The sequence below is a fragment of the Sparus aurata genome, unplaced genomic scaffold (genome assembly GCF_900880675.1).
Source record: "Sparus aurata unplaced genomic scaffold, fSpaAur1.1, whole genome shotgun sequence".
Taxonomy (NCBI): domain Eukaryota; kingdom Metazoa; phylum Chordata; class Actinopteri; order Spariformes; family Sparidae; genus Sparus; species Sparus aurata.
In genome coordinates this window covers 48,515-60,000 of record NW_022045149.1, presented here as the reverse complement: position 1 = coordinate 60,000, position 11,486 = coordinate 48,515, and the positions used below count along the sequence as shown (strand labels likewise).

The following is an 11,486-nucleotide window of genomic DNA, read 5'->3' as shown; positions in this document are numbered from 1 at the left end:
GTTTCTTTGACCAATCAGAGGGTTGGACAGTCAGCTCGCTCTAGCCTGAGAGGTGAAACCTCTGTGACCTCATCATGCCCCTCCTCCTGTCAGACGGCAGCTGTCACCTGTCCAGGTAGCTCCCCGGGGTTCTTGTCCTGCTCCATCAGGTAGGAGGCGTAGCCCATGTTGTCACTGCTCACCATGCGGTTGGTGTAGTTCATGCTGACGGCGTGGACGGCGAACCAGCTGTCAGGAGGGGCGGAGTCAAACACACAGTCAGACCAGCGTGAAGTTAAAGGAACATTTCACCCAAACACCAGAACTTTATATCATCAGGAGGAGGAGAGGAGGACTTTATATCATCAGGAGGAGGAGAGGAGGAATTTATATCATCAGGAGGAGGAGAGGACGACTTTATATCATCAGGAGGAGGAGAGGAGGACTTTATATCATCAGGAGGAGAGGAGGACTTTATATCATCAGGAGGAGGAGAGGAGGACTTTATATCATCAGGAGGAGAGGAGGACTTTATCTCATCAGGAGGAGGAGAGGAGGACTTATATCATCAGGAGGAGGAGAGAGGAGGACTTTATCTCATCAGGAGGAGGAGAGGAGGACTTTGTATCATCAGGAGGAGAAGAGGAGGACTTTATATCATCAGGAGGAGGAGAGGAGGACTGTATATCATCAGGAGGAGGAGAGGAGGACTTTGTATCATCAGGAGGAGAGGAGGACTTTATATCATCAGGAGGAGGAGGAGAGAGGACTTTATATCATCAGGAGGAGGAGAGGGAGGACTTTATATCATCAGGAGGAGGAGAGGAGGAATTTATATCATCAGGAGGAGGATGAGGACGACTTTATATCATCAGGAGGAGGAGAGGAGGACTTTATATCATCAGGAGGAGAGGAGGACTTTATATCATCAGGAGGAGGAGAGAGGAGGACTTTATATCATCAGGAGGAGAGGAGGACTTATATCATCAGGAGGAGGAGAGGAGGACTTTATATCATCAGGAGGAGGAGAGGAGGACTTTATATCATCAGGAGGAGGAGAGGAGGACTTTATATTATCAGGAGGAGAAGAGGAGGACTTTATATCATCAGGAGGAGGAGAGGAGGACTGTATATCATCAGGAGGAGGAGAGGAGGACTTTATATCATCAGGAGGAGAGGAGGACTTTATATCATCAGGAGGAGAGGAGGACTTTATAATCATCAGAGAGGAAGAGGCTTATATCATCAGGAGGAGGAGAGGAGGACTTTATATCATCAGGAGGAGGAGAGGAGACTTTATATCATCAGGAGGAGGAGAGGAGGACTTTATATCATCAGGAGGAGGAGAGGGAGGACTTTATATCATCAGGAGGAGGAGAGGAGGACTTTATATCATCAGGAGGAGGAGAGGAGGACTTTATATCATCAGGAGAGGAGAGGAGGACTTTATATCATCAGGAGGAGGAGAGGAGGACTTTATATCATCAGGAGGGAGAGAGGAGGACTTTATATCATCAGGAGGAGAGGAGGACTTTATATCATCAGGAGGAGAGGAGGACTTTATATCATCAGGAGGAGGAGAGGAGGACTTTATATCATCAGGAGGAGGAGAGGAGGACTTTATATCATCAGGAGGAGGAGAGGAGGACTTTATATCATCAGGAGGAGGAGAGGAGGACTTTATATCATCAGGAGGAGGAGAGGAGGACTTTATATCATCAGGAGGAGGAGAGGAGGACTTTATATCATCAGGAGGAGAGGAGGACTTTATATCATCAGGAGGAGAGGAGGACTTTATATCATCAGAAGGAGAGGAGGACTTTATATCATCAGGAGGAGAGGAGGACTTTATATCATCAGGAGGAGAGGAGGACTTTATATCATCAGGAGGAGGAGAGGAGGACTTTATATCATCAGGAGGAGGAGAGGAGGACTTTATATCATAAGGACTATCCTCCGGAGGGGAGAGGAGGACTTATATCAACAGGAGGAGGAGAGGAGGACTTTATATCATCAGGAGGAGAGGAGGACTTTATTCATCGGAGGAGGAGAGGAGGATTTATATCTCAGGAGGAGGAGAGGAGGACTTTATATCATCAGGAGGAGGAGGAGGACTTTATATCATCAGGAGGAGGAGAGGAGGACTTATATCATCAGGAGGAGGAGAGGAGGACTTATATCATCAGGAGGAGGAGAGGAGGGACTTTATATCATCAGGAGAGAGAGGAGGACTTTATATCAACAGGAGGAGGAGAGGAGGACTTTATATCTCATCAGGAGGAGAGGAGGACTTTATATCATCAGGGGAGGAGAGGAGGACTTGATCAACAGGAGGAGGAGAGGAGGACTTTATATCATCAGGAGGAGAGGAGGACTTTATATCATCATCAGGAGGAGGAGAGGAGGACTTTATATCAACAGGAGGAGGAGAGGAGGACTTTATATCAACAGGAGGAGGAGAGGAGGACTTTATATCATCATCAGGAGGAGAGGAGGACTTTATTACATCAGGAGGAGGAGAGGAGGACTTTATATCAACAGGAGGAGGAGAGGAGGACTTTATATCATCAGGAGGAGAGGAGGACTTTATATCATCATCAGAGGAGAGGAGGACTTTATATCATCAGGAGGGAGGAGAGGAGGACTTTATATCATCAGGAGGAGGAGAGGAGGCCTTTATATCATCAGGAGGAGGAGAGGAGACTTTATATCATCAGGAGGAGGAGAGGAGGACTTTATATCATCAGGAGGAGAGAGAGGAGGACTTTATTCAGCAGGAGGAGAGGAGGACTTATATCATCAGGAGGAGGAGGAGGAGGACTTTATATCATCAGGAGGAGAGGAGGACTTTAATCATCAGGAGGAGGAGAGGAGGACTTATATCATCAGGAGGAGAGAGGAGGACTTTATATCATCAGGAGGAGAGGAGGGACTTTATATCATCAGGAGGAGGAGAGGAGGACTTTATATCATCAGGAGGAGGAGAGGAGGACTTTATATCATCAGGAGGAGGAGAGGAGGACTTTATATCATCAGGAGGAGGAGAGGAGGACTTATATCATCAGGAGGAGGAGAGGAGGACTTATATCATCAGGAGGAGAGGAGGACTTTATATCATCAGGAGGAGGAGAGGAGGACTTTATATCATCAGGAGGAGAGGAGGACTTTATATCATCAGGAGGGAGGAGAGGAGGACTTTATATCAGCAGGAGGAGGAGAGGAGGACTTTATATCATCAGGAGGAGATTCTGGTGGGGTTCTGGTGTTTGGGTGAACTGTTCCTTTAAGATTACAGAAGCATTTATTGATCAGTGGACTGATTAACAGTCTTGAAGTAAACACAGACATGAATTCAGGACTTTGACCAATCAGAAACTGTCCTGACAGTGCTGATCTCTGATTGGATGCTGAGGTGGAGGAAGCTGTTGTAGCTGTCGGTGTTCGTCTGTTAAAGTTCTGAAGGATCCGGTTTGTTTAAAGATGAAACTGTTCATGTTTCATCAGCTGCATCTTTAAAACACAAACTTTATATTTCTGATCAATGTTTGTCTACAAGAAAACGTACAAATGTACAAATCTAAATCATCACTTTGTTTCTATCAGATGAGACAGGTATCAATATTGACAAATCAATACTCATACACATTATTGTCATTAGTATTATTGCTGTCATTATTGATTATGAACGGGGGTGCTGAGCGTCTGAACCTGAGCATTCCGATCCCGTCTCCGTCCAGATCGGTGAACTTCAGCACCGTCACCTGTTTATCTGTGTTCTGCTTGTACCTGAAGGGATCAATGACAGCACCAATCAACATCACCCATCAGATCTGTGTATGGATACATGTATGTCCTGCGTGTCTCTGTGTACCTGTGTCTCTCGTCCTCGGGGTTGTTGAGGTACGAGTGAGGACTTCTGTTCAGGCTGCTGTCGCCCAGCTCTCCAGTGCTCCTGTAGATCCTGCCGGGCTTCATGTTGCTGTGGGCTCTGTCTATACTCTGGAAACAAGGCGGGACTTAAATGAGCACATGCTACATCAGGCTCCGTCTATACACTGGAGACAAAGCTTACATTCCCAAGGACAGACTAGAACACGGATCGTACCGTTCCACACACACACACACACACACACACACACACACACACACACACCTTGACGATGCCGTTGACCAGCGGCTCGATGGACGACTTGATGTAACCTTTGCTGGTGATCATGAACAGTGTGTACTGGAAGTATCCGGCCGGTCCACTGTGTGTGTGAGTCCCACTCAGAACCACGTTGTCCTGACGGTACAGATCCCCGTACTTCACCTGCAGCGCCTGCAAAACCTGCACACACACACACACACTTTATTTAACTTCATCATTTTACTTTCTGTTCTTTGAACTTTACTTAAAACATTGACTATTTTATTTTCATGTAGATTTTGTGCTAATTCTGTTTCATAACTTTAATATAAACGTTACGTTTGATGCCGTGCTGAGCTGAAGTAAATATATTGAGCTAATCACATTAAAGGTGCCGTATGTAGGAACTGGCCACCTGTGTGTGTGTGTGTGTGTGTGTGTGTGTGTGTGTGAGAGTGTGTGTGTGTGTGTGTGTGTGTGTGTGTGTGTGTGTGAGAGTGTGTGTGTGTGTGTGTGTGTGTGTGTGTACCTCCAGTCGGAGCCTCTGTGAGATCATTCCCACGTCGGCGGTGACGAACAAGACTCTCCGTCTCCTGTCGTCGATGATGAAGGCACGGCTGTACAGGCGAGTGTGTATGCCTGCAGCCGTCTGCTGAGGGTTTGCATAACCCATCTGAACACACACACACACACACACACACACACACACACAACCTGGTGTCATCATCTCAAACAAACATATTTGTTGTAATTGTTTTGTTTTTCACTGTAGACTTAAAAAACATTAAAGTCACTCTTTTTTCCACCAGATGAAGGAGAGGCTTCATCAGGAATCTAATCGACCTAACTCAGGTATGAACAGGTTCTGTGCTGCTAGCATCAACATGCTAATAACAAACACTGCTGTGTGTTTCCTCCTGCAGGTCGTTCAGAGGTCGACAGTTCTCTGGCTGCAGACTGACAGACTCATATCTCAGCAGAGACACCATAAACATTATCAGGTCCACCCGCCCCGTCAGGGACCCGTCCGGACTTTGGAGTTAGATTTCCTGCAGAAGAGTGAGTCTGTGATCCTCCCGAGGAGCTCAGGGAGTAGATGTTGTTAATGTGTTGTTAATGTGTTGTTCTGTCTTTATGAAGTCTCACGTTGTATCTACAGATGTTGTGATGCAGCGGTTCTGACAACAACATGAAGGAATGAAACACTGACAGTGTGTTAATAACACAGATCAGATGAGATCATGTGATCAGTGCAGCAGATGTTTGCGGGTCTGTTTGGTTTCAGCTCGTTTCCACTCGTTCATGGGATGAAACACACATCAAGAGTTTGACTAACAGCTATGATGATAATAACGTAGTGAACAGCTGAAGTTGTTCAGTTGTGTTGTAGTGTTCATATAGTTATAATCATTCTGTGTCTCTTAGTGTAGTTAAGTTTGATTTGGTGTCGTTTCTTGTTGTATCAGATCATTCTGTCGTGTTTTGTATCATTTTGTTTCAGGTCATGTGATCGTCGTCTCGTATCCTTTCACATCATTGAGTTTCATATTGTTTTGTATCATTTCATATTGTCACATTTAAAAGTGTGTCCCTCCTTGTGGTTGTGTAAAGTTTCACTGTGTGTTGTTCCGTATATTCTTACTCTGTATTATATGTTATATATTATGAGTCGAGGTGTGACCATGTTAGAGGTGTGATGATGATCCTGCTCCGCGTGTTACATGTGTGATTGTACCCACAGACGGCTGGAGGCTGCAGGCAGCAGCAGCATACTGACCAGAGGGATCTCAGCCGGAGGCCCGGTGCAGTCGGCTCGGCCCACTCCGATCAGGTATGGTGGGTCTTGAGATTCTGGACAACATGGACCAACAGCTGTGAGTTTTAAAGGACAATACCGCAGCTCTTAAACGTTTCAGCTCATTACAAATGCTCATTCTTCAAACCTCAACGATCCATCAGTTTTTAGATTGATGAACTTTCATAAACGACTGGAAACACATCTTGGAGTCGTTTATTAAAGCTCGACTTCAGAGGCAGCAGGTTGTGTTGTGTGTGGGAAGTTACACACTTCATGCTCGAACAACAAAGAAGTTTCTTATTCAAATATTGTTGTTGTCAACATGTTCGTCTAGTCACAGTGCTGTCAGACTTCACTGGCTCCGACTGAAGACAGAAATCAATTAAATTATATTTCAAAAGGTAAAACAGCCGATCACTGTCGTCTTCCATCAGACAGACAGGAGGACAGACAGGAGGAGGACAGACAGGAGGACAGACAGCAGGACAGACAGGAGGACAGACAGGAGGACAGACAAGAGGACAGACAAGAGGACAGACAGGAGGACAGGCAGGAGGTCAGACAGGAGGACAGACAGGAGGACAGACAGGAGACAGACAGGAGGACAGACAGGAGGACAGGCAGGAGGTCAGACAGGAGGACAGGCAGGAGGACAGACAGGAGGACAGACAGCAGGACAGACAGGAGGACAGACAGGAGGACAGGCAGGAGGTCAGACAGGAGGACAGACAGGAGGTCAGACAGGAGGACAGACAGCAGGACAGACAGCAGGACAGACAGGAGGACAGGCAGGAGGACAGGCAGGAGGTCGGACAGGAGGACGGACAGGAGGACGGACAGGAGGACAGACAGGAGACAGACAGGAGGACAGACAGGAGGACAGACAGCAGTACAGACAGGACGACAGACAGGAGGACAGACAGGAGGTCAGACAGCAGGACAGACAGGAGGACAGGCAGGAGGTCAGACAGGAGGACAGACAGGAGGACAGACAGGAGGACAGGCAGGAGGACAGACAGGAGGACAGACAGCAGGACAGACAGGAGGACAGACAGGAGGTCAGACAGCAGGACAGACAGGAGGACAGGCAGGAGGTCAGACAGGAGGACCGACAAGAGGACAGACAGGAGGACAGGCAGGAGGACAGACAGGAGACAGACAGGAGGACGGACAGAAGGACGGACAGGAGGACAGACAGCAGGACAGACAGGAGGACAGACAAGAGGACAGACAGGAGGACAGACAGGAGGACAGGCAGGAGGTCAGACAGGAGGTCAGACAGGAGGTCAGACAGCAGGACAGGCAGGAGGACAGGCAGGAGGTCAGACAGGAGGACAGACAGGAGGACAGACAGGAGACAGACAGGAGACAGACAGGAGGACAGACAGGAGGACAGGCAGAGAGGAGGACAGACAGGAGGACAGACAGGATAGACAAGAAGGACAGACAGGAGGACAGACAGGAGACAGGAAGAGGACAGACAGAAGGACAGGAGGACAGACAGGAGGACAGACAGGAGGAGGACAGACAGGAGGACAGGCAGAGAGGAGGACAGACAGGAGGACAGACAGGAGACAGACAGGAGGACAGACAGGATAGACAAGAAGGACAGACAGGAGGACAGACAGGAGGACAGGCAGAGATGAGGACAGACAGGAGACAGGAGGACAGACAGGAGGACAGACAGGAGGACAGACAGGAGGACAGGCAGAGAGGAGGACAGACAGGAGGACAGACAGGATAGACAAGAAGGACAGACAGGAGGACAGACAGGAGACAGGAAGAGGACAGACAGGAGGACAGACAGGAGGACAGACAGGAGGACAGGCAGAGAGGCGGACAGACAGGAGGACAGACAGGATAGACAAGAAGGACAGACAGGAGGACAGACAGGAGACAGACAGGAGACAGACAGGAGGACAGACAGGAGGACAGGCAGAGAGGAGGACAGACAGGAGGACAGACAGGATAGACAAGAAGGACAGACAGGAGGACAGACAGGAGACAGGAAGAGGACAGACAGGAGGACAGGAGGACAGGCAGAGAGGAGGACAGACAGGAGACAGGAGGACAGACAGGAGGACAGACAGGAGGACAGGCAGAGAGGAGGACAGACAGGAGGACAGACAGGATAGACAAGAAGGACAGACAGGAGGACAGACAGGAGACAGGAAGAGGACAGACAGGAGGACAGACAGGAGGACAGACAGGAGGACAGGCAGAGAGGAGGACAGACAGGAGGACAGACAGGAGACAGACAGGAGGACAGACAGGAGGATAGGCAGAGAGGAGGACAGACAGGAGGACAGACAGGATAGACAAGAAGGACAGACAGGAGGACAGACAGGAGACAGGAAGAGGACAGACAGGAGGACAGGAGGACAGACAGGAGGACAGACAGGAGGAGGACAGACAGGAGGACAGGCAGAGAGGAGGACAGACAGGAGGACAGACAGGAGACAGACAGGAGGACAGACAGGAGACAGGAAGAGGACAGACAGGAGGACAGACAGGAGGACAGACAGGAGGACAGGCAGAGAGGAGGACAGACAGGAGGACAGACAGGATAGACAAGAAGGACAGACAGGAGGACAGACAGGAGACAGACAGGAGACAGACAGGAGGACAGACAGGAGGACAGGCAGAGAGGAGGACAGACAGGAGGACAGACAGGATAGACAAGAAGGACAGACAGGAGGACAGACAGGAGACAGGAAGAGGACAGACAGGAGGACAGGAGGACAGACAGGAGGACAGACAGGAGGAAGACAGACAGGAGGACAGGCAGAGAGGAGGACAGACAGGAGGACAGACAGGAGACAGACAGGAGGACAGACAGGATAGACAAGAAGGACAGACAGGAGGACAGACAGGAGGACAGGCAGAGAGGAGGACAGACAGGAGACAGGAGGACAGACAGGAGGACAGACAGGAGGACAGACAGGAGGACAGGCAGAGAGGAGGACAGACAGGAGGACAGACAGGATAGACAAGAAGGACAGACAGGAGGACAGACAGGAGACAGGAAGAGGACAGACAGGAGGACAGACAGGAGGACAGACAGGAGGACAGGAGGACAGACAGGAGGATAGATAGGAGAAGGAGAGGCGGACGGACAGGAGGACAGACAGGAGACAGACAGGAGGACAGGCAGGAGGACAGACAGGAGGACAGACAGCAGGACAGACAGGAGGACAGACAGGAGGTCAGACAGCAGGACAGACAGGAGGACAGGCAGGAGGTCAGACAGGAGGACAGACAAGAGGACAGACAGGAGGACAGACAGGAGACAGACAGGAGGACAAACAGGAGGACAGGCAGAGAGGAGGACAGACAGGAGGACAGACAGGATAGACAAGAAGGACAGACAGGAGGACAGACAGCAGACAGGAAGAGGACAGACAGGAGGACAGACAGGAGGACAGGAGGACAGACAGGAGGACAGACAGGAGGACAGGCAGAGAGGAGGGCAGACAGGAGGACAGACAGGAGACAGACAGGAGGACAGACAGGATAGACAAGAAGGACAGACAGGAGGACAGACAGGAGGACAGGCAGAGAGGAGGACAGACAGGAGACAGGAGGACAGACAGGCCGACAGACAGGAGACAGAAGGAGGACAGACAGGAGGACAGACAGGACAGACAGGAGACAGGAGGAGGACAGACAGGAGGGCTGTTTGTGGGGACTATTTTCAGCAGCGGATGAAACCACATTTTAAATCTTGTCCTTGTTTCCTGGGAGTTCTCTGGGGAAACGATCATCAACAGTGTCGACACATTAACAGCTAACAGAGAGCGAGACTGAAGTGTTAGCTTCAGTGTTAGCACACAGTGTGTGTGTGTGTGTGTGTGTGTGTGTGTTCTCACCTGTGTCTGTTGTGTCTGTTTTCCAGTTAAACATCATGGCCACCAGTGTCACACACACGCCCGTCATGATGACGAACAGGAAGGCCAGCGTGACCTCCAGAGCAGAACAACCACAACACACCGACTTCCTGCGCCCCATCCTGCCTGTCTGTCACACACACACACACACACACACACACACACACACACACACACACACACACACACACTCCTGCTGACTGTGACGCCACATGTTTTTAGCGTTTTACAGTTCAGTTTAATCTGAATTGTCACGTGTACTCAATAAAAATGATCCGATCTGACGTGTTAATCAATAAAGGCCCCTCCAGCTGAAATGAGTCGGTACAGACGTCAGCTCTGCAGGCTGGCACTGGTCCGTGTTGATAACAGGATGATTATCTCACAGCGATCGTTTCATTCAGATAACAATCATAATCTCATGTAACGCCATTAAGAGAGTAAAAGCCGAGATGTTCGTTCGGTCCCAGTTTGACACGTTTATTAAACTAGCTTTGAGTTTTTCCTCGGCTCACTGGACGACTTAACACTTTTCTATTAAAGTGTCGAGGAAATAATCCTGCCTGGAAAGATATACAGTAAAAATGTGTTGAAAAGTGTAAGTGTAGGGCAAAACTGTGATTATTATGGAGGCACATTACCTCCAGATACAGAAAAAATAAAAGTTGAACACAATCTGAATTATGAGATGAAAAGTCAAAACATATCTCATAAGTAAATGTTTTACTGAAGGGAATATTCTGTTTCACCAGTCGTTTTTAAGAACGTCAGTTTGATGGACGGTTCTAAATACTACGATACCCATGAGTCTCAGCTGCTGTTGCTCTGGAGAGGGAGCCTGTCAGAGGTGACAGTAACTTCTGGGTAGAAGATTGTAGTTATCTGGTTAATAACAGCACTTTGACCGACCCGATCCAGCTGCTGGGCCTCAGACTGAAGCTAGTCAGAGACGCAGCTACGAGAGAATAAAGTCGCTAGCAAAGCAACACAGAGCATAAAGTAATCAGTGAACTCTTTCTCTATCTTTAAACGTCAAAATAAACAGTCACATATCTGAGGCCTGTTTCCACTGAGCCACAGAATCATCCTGGACTCCTCAGAGGAAACACAGCCGGTCAGACGAGGAATGAAGCTGAATCTGCCTTGAGACAAGAGTCGTACTCACCTTCAGCGTAAAACCACGGAGAGAAAGTGTGTTTGTGTGGATCTGAGGTCTGTGGAGCAGCTCTGAGCAGCTCAGCTGTTATCCAACTGATAAACAGGTTTTCTCCTCTCGCACTCCAAAGGTCACACACCTGAGCTCAACACACCTGAGCTCAACACACCTGAGCTCAATCAGATCATAGATCAATGATTACATCAGTAATAGAGCCCGTAAATTAATTCAGACTGTCAGCAAGCTGTTTAGTTTTCCATTCAGAGCGTTCATTCTTGACCTTGAATGACATTCTTTACCGATGACATGCTAACAGGCTAACAACATGCTAACAATATGTTTGGGTTAGGGTGAAAACACAATATATTGCTGTAATATTACTGTAGATTTACTCTAAATGCATACATTTACCATAACGACTTAAAGTTTAGTAATGTTAATTCACATCATTACTGTATTTGTCACAGTACAATCATGTGTAGGTTACTGTAGAAACACAAAATACAGAATTATTGTGATGTTCATCTATATAACCAT

General features: G+C 48.5%; 2 protein-coding genes across 4 annotated transcripts in view; both read right to left on the bottom strand.

Annotated features, from left to right (window-relative positions):
- Positions 1-11,096, bottom strand: part of asah2 (N-acylsphingosine amidohydrolase 2) — a 16,272-nt gene extending 5,176 nt beyond the window's left edge. Inside the window, exons 1-8 of one of the 3 annotated variants that reach the window (XM_030410872.1) lie at positions 10,959-11,096; positions 9,776-9,923; positions 5,886-5,980; positions 4,638-4,781; positions 4,133-4,309; positions 3,851-3,978; positions 3,688-3,765; positions 108-228 (exon numbers count right to left, since the gene is read on the bottom strand). In XM_030410872.1, the coding sequence (XP_030266732.1) occupies positions 108-228; positions 3,688-3,765; positions 3,851-3,978; positions 4,133-4,309; positions 4,638-4,781; positions 5,886-5,980; positions 9,776-9,914 (882 nt within the window). In that variant the 5' untranslated portion in view covers positions 9,915-9,923; positions 10,959-11,096. The remainder of the gene's footprint in view (positions 1-107; positions 229-3,687; positions 3,766-3,850; positions 3,979-4,132; positions 4,310-4,637; positions 4,782-5,885; positions 5,981-9,775; positions 9,924-10,958) is intronic. The other 2 variants (XM_030410874.1, XM_030410873.1) reach the window with 2 other exon arrangements.
- Positions 1-11,486, bottom strand: part of LOC115578011 (microfibril-associated glycoprotein 4-like) — an 83,638-nt gene that overhangs the window by 28,139 nt on the left and 44,013 nt on the right. The gene's annotated exons all lie outside the window — the stretch shown is intronic.